At 36.6% G+C, this 24270-nt stretch overlaps 1 protein-coding gene across 1 annotated transcript; it reads left to right on the forward strand.

The window, feature by feature from the left end:
* The first annotated feature begins 4801 nt into the window (after window positions 1-4801).
* npffr2a (neuropeptide FF receptor 2a) lies at window positions 4802-24058 on the forward strand. Its single transcript, XM_053610507.1, has 3 exons — window positions 4802-5442; window positions 12053-12152; window positions 22040-24058. The coding sequence occupies exons 1-3, from the start codon at window positions 5118-5120 to the stop codon at window positions 22872-22874; spliced, it is 1260 nt and encodes a 419-aa protein (XP_053466482.1). The 5' UTR covers window positions 4802-5117; the 3' UTR covers window positions 22875-24058.
* The last annotated feature ends 212 nt before the right edge of the window (window positions 24059-24270 follow it).

Consider the following 24270-nt stretch of genomic DNA (forward strand, 5'->3'; position numbering starts at 1 on the left):
CTGTGGGGACGATCAGCTGTCCTTCCTGTCTCCCTGTAGCACTGTCTTAGGCGTCTTAAATTATAGACATTGCAGTTTATTGCTCTGGACACATCTACAGTCCTCATGCCTCCCTGCAGCAGGTCTCTGGCATGTTCACGCAGGTGAGCAGGAACCCTAGACATCTTTCTTCTGGTGTTTTTCACAGTCAGTAGAAAGGTCTCTTTAGTGTCCTAACTTATTGTAACTGTGACCTTAATTGCCTACCGCCTGTACACTGTTAGTGTTTTAAGGACTGTTCCACGGGTGCAGGTGCAATAATTGTTCATGGTTCATTAAACAAGCATGAAAAACATCGTTTAAAACCTTTCCAATAAAGATCTGTACAGCTTATTTGGATTTTTATAAAATTATCTTTAAAATACAGTCTCCTGAAAAGTCTGGGTAATTTTGAATCTTGTGCTTTCAAATGATACCTTGTTTGTGTGTGTAGGCAGAAAGATTTATTAGCAGTGAGCATTTAATTTCAGGTATGCCACTTATGCACTCTCTCACTAAAATGGTGGATGCTAGTAAAGAGGTTTCAAGAGGAGCCAGTGGACCTATTATAGCAGGTTCCTAATAACCATTTCACATAAGTGCTTTTCAAGGGTTTAATTGCAGTAGTTAAATACCACTGCTACTTATGGAAGCTTGCATGTTGAATGGCATTGTTTTGTAAAAATACAGCCAGAACAACTCCCTCATCAATATTTTTGTAGTCGCTTTGGCATTTATCATAAAGTTCTTGGCGTTCAGACACCAAAGACACCAGCAGCTCAACATTCATCTTGCTTCTTGCGTGCATCATCTTCTTCTTCGTCTTCTTCTTCGCCTTCTTCTTCTTCAGGTATTGACGTGTGCTCAGCAAGACAGTTTTGTGCTTGAGCACCACCAAGTCATGGTTTTTATGTAACTTCAGCAGCTCCAGGCATGTAAACAAAAGTGTGAATCTCATTCGCATGGTCAGCCAGTTTTTAACGTTGTGCATAAAAAAAAGAACCCCAAGATGTAAAAAAAATTTGTTGCTTTGACGCCACGTGTTTTACGCTTGGGTGTGAACACTCCCATTGACAGCCATTATTTTAGACAAGGGGAGTCAAATGGACCATTTAATGCACTGAATAAACGTCCCAGTGTGAACAGGCCTTTAGAGTATATTTACGGACAGAACTATCCTTCTTTATCTTTTTGCATTGGTCATGCATGTTACTTCCTTACAACTTCAGGAAGATCTGGATATTGCTTCCCACATGGGTCAATCTGGTGCTTGTTCAGTCCTTGTCATGTTGAGATTAGACTACAGCAACTTGTTTCTTGAAGGTCTTCCACTGTGGGCAACTAAAACCCTGCCAGTGATCCTGAATGCAGCTGCATGACACGTTTTCACGCTCCACAAGCTTTCCCACTTCACCTCACTAATGCATTCCCTGTAGCTGCTTCCTGTAGCTGCCCACATCATATCGAAAACACTGATGTGTTTTTGATGTAGACTACAAAGTACACCTGTAAGTCGCTCTGTATAAGGGTGTCTGTTAAATGCTGTACATGTAAAGTATATATGTAGTGGAAAAGTAGATATTTGCCAACATTACTTTTTAAAAAAAAAATTCTATTTGTTATTGGTAAAATTAAAAATTGGTTAGTTATTCTTTTTCAAAGTTAAATTGGGGTTGTTTATTAAATTGGCCTGGATAGCTACTGAAACACATCTCTGCTAATTGGAAACAGAATATAATAAACAAATGCTATTCTGGTTTTTCCAGCAATTATTTTTTTTGCATGGTGTGGTTCATGATGATGATATCATACTGGAGAACTACACTCTGACTGTAGAACAACAAATGAGCAAATAGTAATTCTGAGTCAAAATGAGATGCTGTCAAACTCATTGGGAGTTACAACTTTTAATGGGCCTTCAAAAATGATCTGAATATCTGTATAAATTAGCATATATCACTGCTGACTGTCACTGTTGATTATTCATGAACATGGACAAGTCCATTTACAAAAATCCTCCTTTTGCACTGGGCCATTATTCATGATTTTGTATTCCTGTGCTGTTGGAAAAAAAAAAATCACAGATGTCCCAAAACGATGCCACAATGACATTATATCTGATAGAGTTGGCAGCAGGCGCATGAGTGCAATTTTGGCACATCATCTAGAGAATGGCTGACAGTGTTCAGTAAAACGTCAATTAACCCTACATGATAGGATGTAATTTTTTTAATCCAGTACATTAATTATATAATTTCCTTGAGGTGATAAATATCTTGTGTCGTAGGCGTTCAGATCAATGTTGCTAATTAATCAGCATAGACAAATTTTCATGATAATGATTGCAATATATTTATCTCTTGATCTGTTATATATTTTGTGTGCGATTCAGAAAACTTTGAATCCATGTTTCATTTATGTGCAATATAATTTTGCGTGTGTTTTTAAATGTTTGATTCACGCTTATCATTTTTCGATCCGTGACCACAACACTTTTGACAGGAAATTAATCCCATAGAAATTATACTGGATACTGGATTTTAATTTCCATGAGCTGTAAACCATAATCATTAAGATTAAAACAAACAAACAAAAAAGGCTTGAAATAATTTACATTATGTGTAATGAACCCACAATATATGAAAGTTTTGAATTACACATTTTGAATTAAATTACGGGGGGGGGGACTTTTCCATGATATTCAAATTTTTGAGATGCACCTGTAGTTAATGTGTAGCAGAAGTACCTGTTGACACCCAGTACGAACAGAACAGAAGCACTAGAAAACACACACACACACACACACACACAGGCTCGCGCACCCTCAGTGACCATTATCTGGACTGTTAATCATCCGGGGCTGAGCCCAGATTCTTGTCCATGAAAAAACTTTTTTAAACATTCTTCTAAATAGACTGTTTGCATGCATTTTTCCCCCCTTATATGTAAGGACTGATTGTTTTTTAAAAAATGTGAAAATTGGAAATTTATTGTGAAAATGTATTGCACTGTTGGATGTACAGTTCTAATATGGCTGTGAAGGTTGTCAGTAGACCCTGGTTCATATGATATTTTTACCTTACAAATTCTACATTCTGCCTTTATAATGTCTATGTTATTAAAATGCGTGTATTAAATCTATTAAAATGGCGAATGTCATCACACGTGATTTGTCACATGCACATATACGTCAATACAACCTTCAGTCAGCGCACCGAGTGCACGTGGCCGAGCAGTGTGGCGAAAAAAAAATCATCCTATTATTCTGCCTTGTATTAATTAAAAACAAACAAACACGTCACCACTTAGCTGCTACAGTGCCATGCAAAGTACATTATCTTTCCTTATGCGCTGCTCATATCATGTTCATGTAACTTAGAACTCGTACAGTATAGACATGTACACATCCTGTTTTCCTGCTCAGAATCAGAGGATGTTCCTGTTTCAGTTTCAACCCCTTTACTGGTTTAAAAAAAAAAAAAAAAAAAAAAATAATAATAATAATAAAATAATAATAATAATGTTTTTTTTAAATCGGTATATATGCATTTCCCTCTTACTGACTGTGTGAGCTAGCGTTTAGCAGAATTGAGAGCTGTAAGCCAATAAGACACGAGTATTTTCATGTAATTTCCTGTAAACCCTGTCTAATTGGTCTCGTCTCTGTCCACTGAAGATAAAATTACAACACTACAATCCTCATTGACTGACGCTCAGTTACGTAGTGACAAACCGCTCCAAGTAACGCCCCTGGTTCCCCCCATACATCTCCATCTCTCTCTCTCTCTCTCTCTCTCTCTCTCGTGATCAGTTGAAAAGAGCAGATCACTTTACGCCGCTGTCGGTTACAGAAAGTTTCTAGCAGCTGGACAGAATGATGGTGAACATTATTTTCCAGCTTTATTTTGGAGAGCATGTTGGACTAAAGCCTCGCAGCCTGTGTCCATGTAATGCTCGTTGCTCATTCTTCATTCGTTAATAACCTGCTCCGTGCTTTTACTCGCGTTTTTGTTTTTATTAAGCAGCAGCTTCTGCACTGGCTTATTCTGATTAAGAAAAAAAAAAAAAAAAGAGGTAAGAACTGCTTCTGTGCCAGGATTAGGAGTTATACAGCGTTCAATTTACCTAAATTGACGAACTATAGCCTAACATTTTCAATTTACAGTACACGCAAAAAAAAAAAAAAAAAAAAAAAAAAAAAAAATCTGATTGATTAAAGCTTACTGGAGGTTTTGCTCTACCTTTTATATCAGTTGGTTTAAACTGTAGCTATTATTCTTTTGTACACTTTGCAAATATGACTTTTGTGTATGTTTGGATATTCAGATCACCTAGTGCGCCTGGTACATGGGCAGGTCAGGATACGGGTTGATCACAGATTGCCAACCCTGTGTCCTGCACATCATTACTTCAACTCTGGAGTCTGGCAGTTAGCTGATTAATTAGATAATTAGCAGGGAAACATTAACATGAACGGGAATGGGGGTAATCCAGGACCAGGGACTGCTGGGGTCTGTGTGATTAAAATATAATTAGATTTTGGATGTATTTTCCCACCTGATGCTGGGATTCTCTTGCACTAGGCAATTCAATGTTTTCCCTGTTCTGATAAAACCTGAGCTCAGTCATTAAAAAGATCTCATTAAATGGATAAGAGCATGGAAGACACTGCAAGATTAGGACTGCAATCTACTCATTTAGTGTTTTAGTCTCTGTCATCTTCAAATTAGGGACCCATCCAATCTATCTAGCCTACGATGCAAAAGAAGCAAAGAAAATGAATCTTTTCAGTTTTTGCTGATGAGCAACTGCTCAAAAACTGAAAAGATTCATTTTCTTTGCTTCTTTTGCATCGTCGGCTAGATAGATTGGATGGGTGATGTTTATGATGTGAAGAAAATAAATAGATTGCCTTTGCAATCCCCGTTATAGTCAGTGTATTATGGGTTTTGTGATCAGCTTACATATAGCTCAATTATCAGTGGAGATTCACAGGAGAACCCATTTTCTAAAAAAAAAAAAAACAAAAAAAAAACATTGTGTGTGTGAGGAACAATTCACCTATCAAACTACTTAATCTCTTCTGTTTCAGATCAAAAATGGACGGAGAGCTGAACATCACCCTTGTGGATGATGAGAACTGGACTTTGCCCAACATATCTAGAGAACACACCATACGCCGGAGCAACATCACATATGTTGGATTTTACCTGCATGAGACATCAGTAGCAGCTATCTTTATAGTTTCATACTTACTCATATTCTTGGTCTGCATGGTTGGCAATGGAGTTGTGTGCTTCATTGTTTTAAGGAGCAAGACTATGCGTACTGTCACTAACCTGTTTATTCTCAACCTGGCTGTCAGTGACCTCCTTGTTGGGATTTTTTGCATGCCAACAACTCTTCTTGACAACATTATTACAGGTTAGTGCAATTTTGTGTATTGAGTGATTTCATTTAGACTAGAAATTCCTAATTCTGCTCTTGCATTTTGTTGCACTATACATTAAAGTTAATATATCATATAAAATTTTTTTACTGCAGCTTTAATGAGCTTAAGGTTTCTTCAAAATAATATGAAATGTATTGCAAATTTCATCACTGTGGCTTTTGTTAGACTTTTAATAATCTGTGTGTTTAGTTAAATGCCATTTAATACAGTTCCCTCTGAATTTATTGGAGCGATTCTTTATTTGTGCTATACAAAAGAGACATTTGGGTTTGAGATCAATAGATGGATATGAGACGAGAGTTTAGGATTTCAGCTTTTATTTACTGGTATGCACATCTAGATGTGTTAATTGACATAAAACATAAAACCTTTTGCATCAGACCACCCAATTTTTTAGGTGAGCACAAGTATAGTAACAGATAAGTCTTGAAGTAAATTAAAGTAAATAACACTTATTAGGTTGCACATCCCTTGCTTGTATTAATTGCAAGTGAGTCTTTGACTCACTGACATCACCAAATTGTTTCTTTTGTGATGCTTTTCCGGGCTTATACTGCAGCTTCTTTCAGTTGTTGTTTGTGTCGGGAGGCTTCTCCCTTCAGTCTCCTCTTCAGGAGGAGAAATGCTACTCAATTGGCTTAAGTTCTGGTGACTGACTCAGCTAGTCTAAAACCTTCCACTTTTTTCCTTGGATAAAGTCCATTGTTGAGTTGGCAGTGTGTTTTGGATCACTATCTTGCTGCGTGATAAAGTTCCTCCTGATTAATTTGGATGCATGTAAATTGGCAGACAACATATCCCTGTAAACTTCTGAGTTCATTCTGCTGCTACCTTCATGAGTTACATCATCAATAAAGATTAGTGAGCCTGTTCCAGAAGCATAAAAGCCCAAGCCATGACTCTACCTCCACCATATTTCATTGACAAGCTTGTATGTTTTGGATCATGAGCACATCATTTCTTTCTCCACACTTTCCATCATTTTGCTAGCGGTTTCAGAAATTTGTGGCTCATCTCTGTATTTCTTTGCAAATTCCAATCTGGCTTTCAAACTCTTACTGCTGTGGAGGTTGTTGGTGATGTCACTGACTGTTGTTTTTGTTTTTTTCGTCACAGCACTCACAGTGTCTGTCAGCAGCTGTTGTTGTTTTCCTTGGCTGACTCATTTGGTGTCTGTTGCTCAGTACACCAGTGGTTTCTTTCTTTTCCAGGACATTCTAACTTGCTGTATTGGCTATGCCAGTTATTTGTGCAATGCCTCTGATAGAGTTCCCCTCTTTTTTCAGCTTCAAAATGGCTTGTTTTTCTCCCATAGATAGCTCTCTGATCTTTATGTTGGCTTATCCGTTTCAGCAAATGCAGTCTTCATAGGTGAAACTGAAAGCTAAAACCAAAGTAAATGTCTAAAGCTATTTATTGTTAAACAGACAATCTAACAGGACACACCTGGTTAACAAGAAACACTTGTCAGTCATATGACCCAATAATTTTGCTTGCCTACAGATTGGGTGGTCTGGTACAAAATGTGCTGTGTACTATGTCGTTTAATGCATCTACATATAAATACCAGAAAATAAAAGCTGAAACTCTCTTCTCACATTCATCTTTTGATCTGAAACCCAAAAATCTACAGCAAAAACAAATGAATTGGCCTTGCACTTCCAGTAGGCTTGGAGGGGACTGTGTAATGGAACAGCACTAAGGTAACCTCTCAACCAAAGTGAGAATGGAATCTAAAGTTCATTGTGATATTACAATTTGTAAGAGAAAATAATTAATTGTATTTGCTGACCTTAACTACTAATACTAACCCTGAAACCTTACGTAGGGTTTAGAGCAAATATCCTGGTGACTATATCACTGTGACTGTATCATTGTGCATTTTCAACAGATAGCGTAATGGTGTTGTGACAGATTGGAATATGCGGCTTTGTTTCACCATCAGTGATCCATAAAACCAGAGATTCACAGCTAAATCCTACTGTGAGATTAGGGCATATTGAGAATACATATATCATCCATCCATCCATTTTCTATACTGCTTATCGTACTGGGTCATGGGCAACCTGGAGCCTATGCCAGGGAGCAAGGGGCACAAGGCGGGGTACACCCTGGATGGGGTGTCGATCCATTTCAGGGCACTGCAGGCACTTTGGACATGTCATGCATGTCTTTGGACTGGAGGAGGAAATTGGAGTACTCGGAGGAAACCCCGCAGCACGGGGAGAACCTGCAAACTCCACACACATAGGGCTGTGGTGGGAATTGAACCCACAACCCTGGAGATATGAGGCGAACGTGCTAACTACTAAGCCACTGTGCGCTCTACATATATCATTTAGAAATGAATTACATTTAGGCTTTGTTATTCATTTACAATTACCACTGTGGATACCTCTGAACAATGTAAATTATGTACATATCCCTGGAGTAGTTTTGCTGCGGTTGCTATGTTGTAGTTTAACATTACTTCAAATAATCCACTCCATTTCTATCATCTCCTAGTGGTCAGATAACAGGTAAATCAGCTTTGCAAAACTCAGGTGACAAATAAAAGGAAAAACTATGGGCTCTGGAAAAAAGAGACACTGCAATTCAATAGAGTTCATCTGTCTGATCACCTTTATGGATGGAAAATAATGTAAATCATATGACATGACCTTCAGCGTCACCAGCTCTCCAGTACAGTTCAACTGGGTTGAACCTATTCTGGCAGCTCATGGTGTCCCAACACCTTATTAAGAATCTTTATGTCTTAGTAAGTTGTTGGGCAGCCTGTCTGTAGTTACTTAGCTAAGTTAATACTTGGCTAAGTGGATAAAGAACATGGCTGCTTCATCAATTCAACAATACCCATCAAAATTTTGTAAAAATCTTCATTAAAGGAATTTAGGTGTCCAATGACGTGGAGACAAAAAAGGAGATAAATAAGCCATCTTAGGCTGGTCATGAGAGGCCCTTGGATATTGAGGAAATTTAGCCAGCATTGAAATGAGGTGCATGCTAATTTTGAACTTTTGGTGAGATAATTGGGCAACATGGTGTTGGCACATGTTTTAACTCCTTATGTTTGGAATATTTGATAGCTTTAGACACGTTGGAATTTTTCTTCAATTTCTGACTGTGGTTAGTATGTTAGTGGGTAAATAGTACCCCAAAAATGATGTCAATTGATTATGGGAATAAATTTTGAGAAAAAAATTGAGAGTTGCTTAGCACATTATGGGAATGTGAAGATTTAAGAAATCATTTCCAAGAGGTTTTGCTGTTTTACAGCAATGATTTAAACCATGCATTATTCTCAAGGATGGCTGAATAACAGATCATCATAAAAATGTTGACATGACATATTTCAATGAGCAAAGTTGTTCATGTGAATCGCTAGTTTCACATGTTTGCAAACAATATACAAAGATGGAGCTCAGAAAAAACCAAGGAAGATGAACACACCACTGGCAAACTATCTAGCAAGTATTAGCTAGTTAGCTAAAACAAACAGGCAGAGAGTGCCAGCTGAGGTGGTGTCACATCACAATGCCACGTTAATGTTTCTGCTTGAGTGGGCACTATGACCAGTATAAAGTGCAACATTTTGTATACAAGTGTAATAATAATAACAGATGTAATATTAATTTGTATTTATAGCCTACCATATAGCAGGAGTTTTTATATTAATACACAAATTACGTAATCATAATCAAACACCTTATATGGTGTTGTCTGTTAGTTTGGTGCGGGTTTGTTTGAACGCGGCAAAATCCAGTCAGGTGAATTCTACAATTTCACTTCAGGTTCTGCTGCTGCCATGAATCTTGTTTAGGAAACCAAATGTTACATCAGCGATCTGGGAACATTTTGGATTCGTGCTTAACGAGAGAGAAACGTGCGACTGTTTCACTCCATCTCTTTATTATCCATTTCTTCTTCTCCCCTTATGAGTCAATCACAATACCATATCCCACAGTCTAAAGACGACTGAACATGACAGTGTAACTGAAATGATTAGCAGACAATAGTACTTACAAAGATACAGCCAAACCAAATAATTATTAATTCCTTATTGTCACCCTTCATGAAAAATTAAAGACTTGCATACTGTAAAAGGACACTGTAAAATTTCAACACAATATATTTTTCAAACTTAAAATGTCTTGAATTGTAATATTGTTTCTGAAAAGATTATTTTGAAAATGATAACATCCACAATTTATATTTGGTAAGGCTTCCCTTTAGTAACAGCACAGAGTCTCTGCCTCTAACAAGGTACCTTCATGGCAAATATTTCAAGCTCCTTTATTATTCTTAGGTTTGCACATTTGGAGTTGCCTTCTTCATTTCAGTTCACAGGCAGATAGAATTCAAATCCTGAGATTAAGGAGCGAAACCTACATGTGTGAACAGCCAAAAACACTGGTATCATTAGCCATAAGACTAAAAAAGAGTAGCACTGTAGCCAAGCATCTATAAAATAGTGAAGAGAAAGCATGAGAAGAGAATTGGTATTGAAAAGCGGAGACACATATGTTTAGTTCGGCCCTTCAAGTTTAACTAAGATCATCTCAGTCCCAAGTATAATTAAAGGGGATTGCTTTTCAGTCTTACTACTATGTAAAGACAGGAGTCAACTTTTACCTTGTTACATTTGGTTGTGTTTTCTGTCACAATTTTGTTTTTAAAATAAAAAAGTAAATTAGATTTTTATAATTATCTCCCATTGAATGTGGGTACAACAAATATTTTCAATCACTGTAATTAGCATTGTTAATGTGTGTTTAATGTGAAGGAGTGGGTGATTGGATGAGATTGTGCAAAGGTTAGGTGTATGAATGATGTGTGCTTTATTGAATTCCTGTCACATTGACACTACTGCCAAGCACTGAAGGTGCGTAGGCACCTTATTATTATTCTACATTTACTTCTTATTATTCTTCTGTCTATGGCAGTTTGGTTAAAAAAAAATAAAAAAAAAAAAAGTAGTGAAATTTGGCAAACTGATTGGGGAGACTCTAAGGGACATTCTGACCAAATTTGGACCAAAAGTGCTACCAACACTCTAGTGTATTGGGTCAAATTTGGGCCAAATTTGGAGGTATGATTATGGTCATAACTGTTGAACTGTGTGTCCAAAATTTAAAAGCCAGGGATCCCAGGATTCCCTGGGCAAAGTCGAGTTCAACACACCCTTTGACATCAATTTCTACCTAATTAGATTTTCTACCATCTTGGATTTTGTCAAAAACTTCCCCGAAAGAGATTAATATAAGTTTATCTGATCTTATCTTAAAACCTAACAAGAACTAAAATATACTGTTTTTATACTGTGATTTCCCAAGTCTTTTTTCAGGCAAACTTTCAGCTGTTTTAGACTTTTATTATGGTCTTAATTGCAGTTAATTGTATCTTTAGCTGCTTATGTCTTTTTATTTATTTATTTATTATTTTTATTTTATTATTATTATTATTATTTTTAATAGAAACTACATTACTTGAATTTTGCAGGTCAGGGTATTTCCAGTCCAGACCCTGGTCATACCGTGAGACCTTATTGAACAATTCTAGAAAATGATCTTTATTTATGGCCTGGTCTTTACTCACTATAATTCCAGTAGCATGTCTTTTACACTTTCATGTTTGAAGATGAAATTAACAATAACTGTCCCTGGAAAGCCCAATGTAGCTAGAATCTAGAATGTATACTCAGTGTTTGTTGATGTATTCAAAAATAATAGTTTAAAATGGCATGTACTGTGTGTGTGTGTGTGTGTGTGTATATATATATATATATATATATATATATATATATATATATATATATATATATATATATATATACACACACACACAGTTGTTGTTTTTTTTTTACTTCATATGCTGTACCACAATTTGCCAATTATTACAACTTGTTATTAATTTTTAAAAAGACATTTTTATTATAAAAAATAGTTTATAGTTATGTTTAATGTTCATAAAGTATGGAAAACAAGTTCCAGTTATCCCTCACCAACCTTTGTTGATAAGACAAAAATCACAACTTGTCATGTTAGAGAGAAATAATAATAATAATAAAAAAAACACTGACCCATTCTTCCATTGTTATCATTAATGGAGAGATGATTGAAAGGGTGGAGCATTTCAGATATCTGGGCATTATTTATAAATCTAAATATCTGTCTGTTCAGCCTAGTCTGCTTCTTCTTCTGTATCAAAATATTATTGAGCCGGTTCTTATGTATGGTGCCGTTTGTTTTTTTTTCCATATGCTAAGTTACCAATAAGAACAAACTCTTGAAGATAACTAATTTAGCAAGAAAAATTATTGGTATTCCCACCCCTAATTTATCGGACTGTGTAATTTCATATACGCTCCGGAAGACACACAAAATTTTAAATGGTCCAGACCACCCACTTTATCAATATTTCAACCCCCTTCCTTCTGACCGCAGGCATAGACTACACATGTGCAGAAAGGCTAGCTATGGTAGGAGTTTACTCAGAACGCACAAACCTGTCATGTAGGTGTGGTTTATATAGAACTGCTGACCGTAGCCCAGAGAAAATTAATTTTCTCTGTCTTCCTCACAGGTTGGCCATTTGGAAGCATGGTTTGCAAAATGAGTGGTATGGTCCAGGGCATATCTGTCTCTGCCTCTGTCTTTACTCTGGTTGCTATTGCGGTTGACAGGTAATATCACTTTTCATCTTATATTTGTACATATGAGTCCTTTTTATTTATTTATTTTATTTTTTTTTTTTTACTTTTGCCATCATGTCTATACACAATATGCCACCAAGAAAAACAAAAAGTGGACAAGCTAAAGAAAGGACAGTGACCCCAGAAACAAGTAGGCCTTGTGTGAGTACAAATGGAGGATGCATTTCTATGGTAAAATCACAACAAGAGTGTTATATACTGTACTCAGCAAAAAAAAAAAAAGAAACGTCCCTCTTTCAGGAGACTGTATTTTAAAGATAATTTAGTAAAATTATCTTTGTTCTCAAGGTGGTGTCTGTAATAAAATGTCTCATCTTTGATAAAAAAAAAATCACATCCGGACAGCTACTAATTACCATGGTATGTGCAAGTTATTTCCTGTTTCCAAAACATTTATCATCCCATAGAGTTGCCTGTTAAGCATACATGTTCTCTGCACATCTGAAAACAAAGTTATGCCAATAGAAACCAGCAATATTGACAGCTGGTTATTCATGGCAATGTTTCTGTTCTTCTGTCAGGAGAAACTCATAATCTACTTGTGGGTGATCAAGACAGTCTTGATAAATGTACTCTCTGCCAAATGCATCACGGGCAAGTTTTACGCGAGACAGCACATGTTGTACAGGCATGACTCACTCATGCAATTGATTCACTTTATACATTTAGTTTATCTCATTTGTTTAGTAATTGGAGATTTAATATCCCCAATTTATTATTCCTAATATTCAATATTTCCTTAGGATAAATTTGATCCTTTTCACTACAAGCAAATTTTCCACAGATTTGGGCCATGTGACATCATCACAATGCTCATTCAGACAAAGCTCTCTTTGATTCACGTGCGTTGAAACATTAGGTACAACTAAAAAGTCTCATTTACCAACAAACATCACTACAAAAGACTGTGCAAAACCCTTATTGGAAAGGGTTTAAACAATGTTTTTCATGCTTGTTCAATGAACCATAAACAATTATTGCACAAGAACGTGTTTACAGATGGTAGGCAATTAAGGTCACAGTTACAATAACGTAGGACACTAAAGAGACCTTTCTACTGACTCTGAAAAACACCAGAAGAAAGATGTCTAGGGTTCCTGCTCACCTGCGTGAACATGCCGTAGGCCTGCTGCAGGGAGGCATGAGGACTACAGATGTGGCCAGAGCAATAAACTACAGTTAGTACGTTTACATGGACAACAGTAATCCAATATTAACCCGATTAAGACAATACTCTGATTAAGAAACTAGCATGTAAACAGCAATTTTTAATTACATTAATCCAATTAAAGTCATACTTGAAGTAAACACAAATCAAATTAAGACATATGCACTACTTCTGTTTTAGTCGCATTATCAACATGTATTACAGACATGTACACACCTTAATCACATTATTAACGTCGTGTGGGAGTTTTCACCGCATTTTGCGACAGGACACAATCACACACGGCAGTGCTCAACCGTTTTACGGCAAACGAAACCACGTACTTACCTACTATATAGTAGGCGAATTACATGTATGTTGGCTACTATATAGTAGGTAAGTACGTCTATTTGCACATACAGCATGACAAATAATTAACCGCACTTGAACAGTGTTCGTAAAAATTTAAAATTAAAACACCCAAAACTGTATATGGTACTGTAATGTGTATGAACTGTATACGTACCGCAACTGTATGTTGATATGTAAAATTCTGTTGGGAATGTCGGCCGGCGTGGCGCGGTGACGTAATGATGTGTGCTGTTAATCGATCTATGTTCTCTAACATGTAAAACAGGAACATGAAAGGAGTATTCTAAGAGCAACTCATGTAAACGCCTTAATCACAATATTGTCTTACTCAGAATAAGGTCAATAAAATAGATTACTGCTGTCCATGTAAACGTAGTCAGTGTCTGTAATGTGAGACGCCTAAGACAGTGCTACAGGGAGACACGAAGGACAGCTGATCGTCTCTGCAGTGGAAAATTACATGTAACCATGTGTCCCCCCCAGACATGATCGAGAACTGGCGAATGTCTTGGTGGAAGAGTGGAGTAACATCTCACAGCAAGAACTGACCAATCTGGTGCAGTCCATGAGGATGAGATGCACTGTAGTACTTAAAGCAGCTGGAGGCCACCAGATACTGACTGTTACTTTTGATATTGTGCCCCCCCCCCCTTTGTTCAGGGACTCATTATTCCATTTCTGTTCGTCAAATGTCTGTTCAGTTCAACCTGTTCAGTTTATGTCTCAGTTGTTGAATGTTTTTATGTTAATACAAATATTTACACATGTTAAGAAATTTGCTGGAAATAAAAGCAGCTGAATGTGAGAGGACGTTTCTTTTTTTGCCAAGTATATGATATACTGTCAGCTATACTGTATTACCCAGGCAAGTATACTGAAATACTGAAACATTTTGACTCTGCATGCTGTATGTTGCCATTGTCTTTACAGAAATACTTAATGTGTGTAATTAATTAGAAAATTACTTGACAATCATTGAGATGATTCCATATGAATGGTCAGTGAAAATATGTAAGCTGCATTTTAAAAACATGCTAATCTGTCAATGTCCACTTTTCCTTATATAAGGAATATTAATTTGTTTACATAATTGTAGGCTGATAATTTTTTTTCTTTGGTCAAAAGAAAAATTAAATTGTTTGCTACTGCAAAATTACACTGCGCTCACTTCATCCATTACATTCCTCTTACATCAGCTATTAAAAACAGATCTTCCAATGTAGGCCTAGTCTTCAGGTAAGTTAAACACTGATCACTACTGTAACTGTACTGTAATGTAACAAGTGCTTACAGCTTAAAACTACGTTAAAAACATCTATGTAAGCAATGCACAAAAAGGTGTCAAACTGTACTTTACTTAACAGCCATAAACAGCAGGCTCCAATCCACTGATACATTTCCAGCTTAGATTTTTTTTTGGATACACTGTTAACTACTAAAATGAATAAATCAATACAATAAATTTGGATAATAGTGTATCATATTAAGGATGCACCAGTTCTTAAAATGCACTTGAAAGGATTGATTCTGGAACTGAGATTGTGCAGCAAGTTCATGTCCATCAACAGAGCCCTTATTATAGGCCTTGTTATAGTGACTGCTATTCTTTGAGCTGGAGAAGGCTATGTTTAAAACAGTGTTAAGGAGGTTTAACCAGGCTGATAATGAGCCTGAATAAACTGCTGCCAGCTTCCATGCACTTCTCTAAGGTAGCTGATTAAGATTGGAGTGACATGCAATTCACGGCACTGATTGCACTCTTTTGCACAGAACTGATTAAGATGGAGTTCACTATGTCACATTTCAAAGATTTCTTTAATTTTTTTTTTAGCTTTACAGGATAACAAAAATAACTGCAGGGGTGGGTGCAATTTGTCAGAATTCCTTTGATAATGGGAGTGTTGGGATTAAAAAAAAAGAGTTCTGTGCAGACCTCTACATTTCAAACAAAGTGACAGAAAATAAGCTGCCCGTGCATAAAACTTTGTATACTGTATATGTGAGCCTAATTTTGTTACAGAATAGTGTTTTTGCTAAAGTAATTCCTAAATATAGTGAACAATTTATGATCGTCATCCACTAGACCTTCATAAGTGTAATTTTTTTTCCATTAATGGAGGGAGTAATAAACTCACACAAAACAGACAAACCTGTTTTGTAGGTGGGGTTTGTATACAGCTGCGATATGAGCCTTGATTTGTGTCTATGATTGTGTATGTATAGGTGTGTATATGTGATCCATGATTTAGTAAAATTGCATTTTACCTTATTGTACCCACTATATTACCAGTCATAGCTAAAAAGTCAGGTCAAGTGACTTGTCATTTGACAAGTCACTTTTTGAAATTGTCATTTCAACCATATACAGCTGGTACAGTACACAGTTAAATGAAACAACGTTTAACTATTAAAACAGAACAACAGGCACAGTAATTATTGGCCAATATGCCAATATTGCGTTTGTCATGCCCTTTGCTTACAAAACCCACACTTACCCACCCATCAAGCCCACCCATGACCACCAAAGAGTAATGGAGGAGGATAAATAATAGTAACAATAATAATTATAATAATGATGATTATGATGATAATAATTTTATACATACAATTGCAATCAAAATTATTCAACCCCCATTGCAAATCAGGTTTATTGTCAAAATTTACAGACTTTTAGCTATTTGCAATGAACAAATCAAACAAAAGAAATTGAAATAGTTCAACACAACGAATGCTTCAAGTGGTTTCCCCAAATTCAACTGAAAATGCAACTTATAATGATTTCTCCAGTTTCAAAATTATTCAACCCCCTGGACAGAATCCCTCACAACAGCACAAATATGCAAAACAGGTGTTGCCAATAAATAAATAAATAAATAAATAAATAAATAAATAAATGATGCATTGGAAGGAGTATTAGAATCCTGAATGTGACATTCCTGAACCAAACCTGCAGCTGTGCATCACATCCTTATCTTTCATCTGTCACACCTTCTAGTACTGCTTTTCCTTTCATCTAGTTGTGTCGACTTTAGTAAAGTTTTCCCTTTGGATGTTCTGTCTCTCTAGGTTATTAGCCTTTAAACAAACATCAACAGGGGACTGAAGATAATAAGTGAATTTTTGTATATTCTGCAACAAACAACAAACAAAATCCTGAGAAAAATAATACACTACATATAATGATCTGGAGATTTACTGTACACACACTAGTAGATGTCATGTTTAATGTACTGAATATACAAACTGCATTTTTGAATTTTTATATAGCATTTTGTCTGGATTATGTAAATCCAGTTTCTGTTCTGTTGATCTATTAGAGAGGGTGGAACTGAAGTTATACACATGACTTTCTTTGGCATATGGATGTCACATCCACCAGGCTGTGTGTTTTGCACTTTATGCTTGAATGAAATATTCTGAACTGTCATTCTTTTCCCTACATCTAGAATAGACAACAGTAAGCCTTTTGAGAAAAGCTGTGTGCGTATATGTGTGTAATATTGCTGTCCTTGTTTGCTTCTACTAGACCGTACATCAGGGTACCATATGCTCATTACTAATTAACCTTCTTTTATATTTTTCTTTTAAGAAATAAAATTGCATTATGCATAATGATCTCCCATCTGAATCATTTGCATTCATATCATCTATAAAATCTATAAGTGAGATTTTAGGATGAACTTCTTGTTCAATAAGCAGAGCCACATGAGAAAAGTCATATGTATTCTACAGTATTGATTTTTAAATAAACAAACAAAAACACTTTGTCTCACAAGCATATTTTTGGGCTTCATATCTGAGTACCCAATCCCGAGCCTTCTGAGAGTAAAAGCACCTGCTACCAAGACTTTTTCAGTCCTTATACACATGCCTAATTGAATACCACAACACTGCTGATCTCCAGATATGGATTTTTCTTTCCATATTTTCTCACTGACATCATGTGGGTGTAAGACATAATAAATTCTCAAACAGAAATTTCAGTAGCAGGTGGGTGAGTAGTTTGATGTGGGTCTGCATTATAAGGGAAGGGTATGAGGATGAAGCAGAGGCCTAATGATTGAGTTGGCATGCCTGAATATTCCTTCCCTGAATGTATTTACAGTACGTGTTTGTTTCCTCTGTCTTTGTGAGACAGTGAGCGTGTATGAACATATGAGACTGTGAGTAAACCTGTGAAGCATAGAAGGAGCTAGAAAGCTGCAAGTTTGTTTTCCTTTTTGGTTGTTTGTTTCATGATTTCTCCTTTGTGGTAGCCCAGAGGGATGTTACAGAAAATAAAAGCTCAAGTTTAAACAGTTGCATGTTACAAAACAACTACTTATTGATTGAATAAAAGCTTTTCCTATAAACATGATTTAATCTATTTTATGGTGACTTTAACTGCAACATGGGATGTAGTCAATAGGTCCAGTGACATTGTGAGACCCACACATTTCATGGAAGTCCAATAACACATTGCAAGTTAGTGTAGGGGAACTGGATAATCCAACACCAATTCCCGCTATATTCTTCTCTATGAAATGTAACTGTAGTCAATTATATGGTTGAAAGAACTTGGGCATGCATAGGTATTGCATTTGTCTCCTCATTTCCCTCTCCAATTGAGGTAGCAGCTGATGGCACATTCACCAGTATTGGTTTTGTGATTTGTATCTGCTGAAAAAACACTCAGAGCTTTTAGCAAAACAAAAAAACAAAAACAGCCTGGTCCTGAAATACACAAGCCCATGTATATAGCACTCCTGATAGAATGAATTCTACAGGTGCTTTTTGTATGTACACCCAATCCATATATCTATGCACACCTGTTGGATAAATCCCTTATACTTGTCATTGGATGTGTCCATCCAGTAGAGTAGTCCAACATTCCCTTCTGTGTTAGGTGGGTTGAGAAGGAAAGGCAATGAATCACAATCCCACAACCTTGCCAGTGAGTTTACTGTGCCTGGGACAAACATTTCTTTTACAAAGAAACTCTCAGAAAATTCCAGATACTTCCTGAGGAAGAAGGTCTATAGATATTTGCAGAAAGAATAGAGACACAGGGTTGTTCAGAGTGAAATGGGAATTTTATTCCACTACTGAAGTGCCATGATGCTGAAACAGAGAGGTCTACAAGGTGCTGCCAGCAGGTTTAGACAACAGAGAGGAACATGCCAAGGGACCTGAGGGTACATGTGTACAGTTCATAATCGGGGTTCATAAGTAACATGGCGCAGAGTTTTTTGAGACCTGCAATGCCAAGACATGTGTTTTTATTTTTTTATTCTTGGTGAATCAAATGGAGTGACCTCTGTGGAGGGTAATATGAAAGATTTTAGACAACATTCTGAATGCTCTGAACAGAAGCTATACCGTATGTAGGAATACAAGCAAGAAGAGAGTTGTAGTTGTCCATTATTAAAATGTCTATTGCTTTTACAATAAAACAAAATGAAAGTTTGTTTTCTCCTGATATTATGAATTTGCTTGATTCAGCAGGACTGAACAATTACATTCATGGCATTTGGCAGACACCCTTATCCAGAGTGACTTACAATTCTTTCTTTCTTTTTAATACAAATGAGCAGTTGAGGGTTAAGGGCTTTGCTCAAAGGCCCAGCAGTGGCAGCTTGGTTGTGCTGGGATTTGAAATCATGACCTTCCAGTCAGAAGTCCAACAGCTTAACCACTGAGCTACTACATTTAATAGAAAATTAAGTGCCAACAAACACTCCAGTATACTCCAGTAGCACCTATTAAACCTGAAATATCAAGCACTGAAGACCATACCTTTAAGTCAATTATCCAAAATAAGTATTTAATTTCCTTCTCAGGCTGGCTCTTATTCTCTCTAATGGTAAAACTCTAAAAAACAATTGCCTGTACTACTGGTTACTGTTGGAGGTTTAGCTTTTACTCACTACTTCTATCTTCTAGGAAGGCATAGCAACTTAAATATTTTGACCTGGCTCCTACTCATAGCTATAGCTTTGGTGGAGAGGTTTAATATGAAAAAGCATGGGTCCTTCCTAAAATGAGTTGTCAAGACTATTCTCAGTTCCTTTGGAATTTTCTCCCAGAATTTAAGGATTACAGGGTATTTCCAAACATAAAAATGAATGTCTATAGTCCAATTAAATGTTATTTAATTTATATAGTGCTTTTAACAAAGACACAGAAACCTGGATATGAAGTTATATTTTGATCCGTAACAGTCAAGTCAGAGGCAACAGTTACAAGGGAAAAAAGACACTTTGAGATGAATTAGATTCAAAGGGGAGCCCATACATGGCTAGGTGACACTCTTGTGTCACGATGTGATTGATTCTGCATTGATGCATAAAAACCACACACACACACATTATATATATATATATATATATACACACACACACACACAGCACTATTTCTATCGTAAATAAAGTACTCTTATTAAATAAATGTTAATAAAGTTGCCTATGTCGCACGTTCGTCTGTCTGAGGTATTGTAGATAGGAGACGTGGTGGAGAGAAAGAGCAGGAGCCGGTGCTTAAAAATGCACCTAGCTGCTTGAAAGCAGATATTTGGGCACATTTCAGCTTTTAGGAATCTAAGAATAACAAGCTTGATAAAAAATTATGCAGTGTGCAAGATATGTCGAGCCAAGATTAAATACCTCAGCAACACTACAAATGTCCTGTTTTCACCTGGATGTAAAGTTAGCAGCAACCCCGCAAAACACAGATAATCAGCCAACAATACAACAATCCATGCTATATACTTTATCTCAGACATCTGAAAGGGCAAAGAAGATCACACAGTCCATTGCCACATTTATTGCAAAGGATCTCCGCCCTTACTCGTTCGTGGAAAATCCTGGCTTTCGCGTCCTCCTCCATACCCTGGAGCCAAGATACAGAATCCCTTCTCTAAGTTTTTTCACAGACACCACTATACCTGGTCTATACAGTGACACAAAATCCAGAGTGATGGGTAACGCCAGCCGAGTGGCCATCACCTGCGATTCCTGGACATCCATCACCACAGATTCATATGTAACGGTAACTGTAACGGTAGCTGTATGAAAACCAATTGTGTTAATACAACTCAGTTTATTCACATATAACCAATGTACACATTTCAATTACATAAATTCAATTAACTTTTTTCAGGATCTGTGGGGATGGGATTTGTATTAACTTGACTAACTTATGAAAAATATCATATCACGTCATTATACCTGATTTGAATATTTCTGCTCTGTAAATCAGTTTTACTTGCTCATCCTCTCTGAAACAAAGCTACTGCTTTGCAATGAATTCTTAATAGTTCAAAATCTGCCATTTGCTGAGCTCCTTCTCAGAATTCCTTTGGGTAAATCAATAGCATGTACTCACTACCCACTTTATTATTATTATCTTGTTGGAAAAAGCCTAGGCAAAGTTTTCCTATTTCAACTGTCCAGCTTAGTTAAACCTTTACCCAGTGAAGTCTCAGATTCCTGTTCTTGGCGATTGGCATGGAACCTGATGCAGATTTCTGCTGTTGTGGCCCATCCACATCAATGTTTATGATGTTGTGCATACTGAAATGCTTTTGTGCTCATCATGGTTGTAAAGAATGATTATTTTACTCATCGTACTAGCCTTCCTGTCAGCTCAAACCAGTCTGGCCCTAGTGTAGCAGCTGGCACTCTGGTGTCAGCTCTAACCTGCACACCACAATAATGGTACTTTCTGCATTAAATATTCATATGCTGTCATATTTTCTCATGTGTACATAGAGCGTATTGAGTACATTTACAGTCTGGCCATTCTCCTCTGACTACTCCTTTTTTTGTGATAGTTGTTTGATATCCATGAGAGCAGAGTATTGTGATTTTTTTTAACAACAGATCAAAAGCTTAAACAGTAAAGACAATTTACATAGCCTTCTTTGCTAATGGTGTGAAATAGGGTGCCAATATTAGTGGAGGGCACTGTATATTTAGGTTCTGAAAAAGTTAATATTAAAAATGGGTTCTGTTAAAAGTTTGAAATATCCAGCATTGTTGTTTGATGTATCAAGCATTGAGGTTCCTGTGCTGGAACCTGTGCTGGAAAATGCTGTGGGGATTTACCAAATGGATGAATTCTTGTTTGAAACCTTTATCCTTTAATCACAAGCCTTGCTTACTGAACACCAGTACAATATGTGAAAAATTACCATAATTTAACTGATTCCACAGCAGTGGCTCTATGGATCAGCTAATATGGGATGTGCTTATATTAATTTGATATTTACATTGTAGAGTTCATCTACAGGAATATACTGTGATAAGGATGATCATGTATGTCTTGATCAGCACTTACAATCTTTATTTCTTTCTTTTAGATTCAGATGCATTGTTTATCCCTTCAAGCAAAAACTGACAATATCGACTGCCACACTCATCATTGTAATCATCTGGGTCTTGGCCATATCAATCATGTGCCCGTCTGGAGTCATGCTTCAAGTGACCAAAGAGCAAACAATTCGTGTCTTTCTTGGGGATGGCAACAGGTCCAGTCCTTTCTACTGGTGTCGAGAAAACTGGCCAAATCAAGAGATGAGAAAGATATATACCACTGTTTTATTTGCCAACATATACCTGGCTCCTCTGTCCCTAATAGTGATCATGTATGTGAGGATTGGGATCACTCTGTTCAAAACTGCTGTGCCAACAGGTGGAAAACCTGGCCATGACAACCGCCACACTGTATCCAAGAAGAAACAGAGAGTCATCAAAATGCTGCTTGTTGTAGCCTTCCTCTTCATCTTGTCCTGGTTGCCTTTGTGGACACTGATGATGCTTACTGATTATGCCAGGCTTACTGAGAACCAGTATAGGCTTATTAACATCTACATATATCCTTTTGCTCACTGGCTAGCCTTCTTCAACAGCAGTGTCAACCCTATAATTTACGGTTTCTTCAATGAGAATTTCCGGCGTGGATTTCAAGCAATGTTTAAGTTCAACCTGTGCTCAGTGGGCGGTCATCGACGTAAGACCTACTCGCATAGAATGCAGAGTAATTCTGTGTTGCCAGCTAACCCTCAGCCCTCTACTGAGCCTATCTCATTGAACAGTGTGGACAACACCAGGGTCAACCATGTGAATGAGCAAGACCTAGTCATGGAGGACCTGGAAAAAGTATCTGAAAGCAGTATGGGGGGAGGTTCTTTGTAAAGGGAGTGAAGTAATGGAGTAAAGACAGCCCAGTGGGGAGGTGGTTGCATTCAGTTTTCATTATATACACAGTGTAATATAATGTAAAGTGTCTAGTGTTTTGGTCTGCATATTGCTCTATATCCATTTAACCAGTATTCCTGTTTAAGGGTAAAATCTGTTTGCAATTACTAAATGGACACTTGTAGTGAGCTACCCAAAACCAAAAATCCAAAACACTACAGTTTTGATTTTGAGTTTGTATAATACAATTCCGGAGAGACATGACAAAGAAATAGAATCTTTCTGAGCTTTGCCACCAAACCCAAATATCTAAGACAGTACAGCAAAACCAGAGCAGGAAACAGATGCTTAAAGTCAATGAAAAAAATTAACAGGATAAATGTTTTGAGTATGAAGATGTTAGCCATCCATGCCAGTTAGGATTTTTTTATGTATGGTATAGTGCAGGACACATCTTGCATGAAAAAATCTGCAGCATGCTCTGAGAACTAAAGGATTAATACTGACATGTCATTTTGACATTTCCCTATAAATATCTATCCTACTAGAATAATATTCATACTGTCTGCTTTCTGTAATCAAACAGAGTGTGACCCTGAGAAATAAAATGTTGTAGGACTAACGTGTAGTATAGGAAATACATCTGCTGACCTTTCCTTCAGCTTGTTTGACATTTCATACATACACACACAGTCGGAAAAGAGAGAGTGAGAGTAAATTTGTATAGTAATATATATAAACACCAGTTTTCCAGCACAAAATTAAATGTTACAGAAAAATCTTTGTATGATAGTAAAGAAAGCAGAATATTATGTATGAAAACTGATATTTATTGTTTAATTACTTACAGTGCTGTTGATTTGTTATCCCCCCTTTTGATCAGCCCCTGCACTGTTATTTAAAGTGAGTACAGAACTTCCACTTACAGTAAATAAAATAGGTAAGTTCAGCAAAAAATAGTAAATAACAGCAGGTTTATGTTAAACATTACAAACTTAATTTATTGTAATAACATGGACATTATTTCAGTATGTAAATGCCATAATAATGAAAGGCCATAAGAGAGTGCTGATTATATAATTTTATTTTTCTTAATGCCATTGTGGATCAGTGGATATTTAGTACTCTCAGAATACAGATACATATTTTGGGATTTTTATGAAATCTTTTTAAAAAAATTTTTTTCAAGCATTCAACCATTAAGCTATTAGAACTACTATGTTTATTCTATAGCAAGTTGAGCAGTGTGGTGTGCTGTGAGCTAGCATCTCAACTAGTTATTCAAGGACCATGATATAAATTCAACATTTTGCATTTGATGTTTATCCACAAGGAAGCATAGAAGGATATGTTTAATTTATGGAGCACCTTTCTCATTGCTTTCAAGAAGAAA

Source organism: Ictalurus furcatus, chromosome 22 (genome assembly GCF_023375685.1).
Source record: "Ictalurus furcatus strain D&B chromosome 22, Billie_1.0, whole genome shotgun sequence".
Taxonomy (NCBI): domain Eukaryota; kingdom Metazoa; phylum Chordata; class Actinopteri; order Siluriformes; family Ictaluridae; genus Ictalurus; species Ictalurus furcatus.

What these genes read in the sequence shown, in the direction of transcription:
- npffr2a (XM_053610507.1), top strand. Translation starts at nt 5,118, where the DNA reads ATGGACGGAGAGCTGAACATCACCCTTGTGGATGATGAGAACTGGACT. An exon ending in TCTTGACAACATTATTACAG is followed by an intron (nt 5,443 to 12,052) that starts GTTAGTGCAATT and finishes TCTTCCTCACAG; the next exon opens with GTTGGCCATTTGGAAGCATG. An exon ending in GTTGCTATTGCGGTTGACAG is followed by an intron (nt 12,153 to 22,039) that starts GTAATATCACTT and finishes TCTTTCTTTTAG; the next exon opens with ATTCAGATGCATTGTTTATC.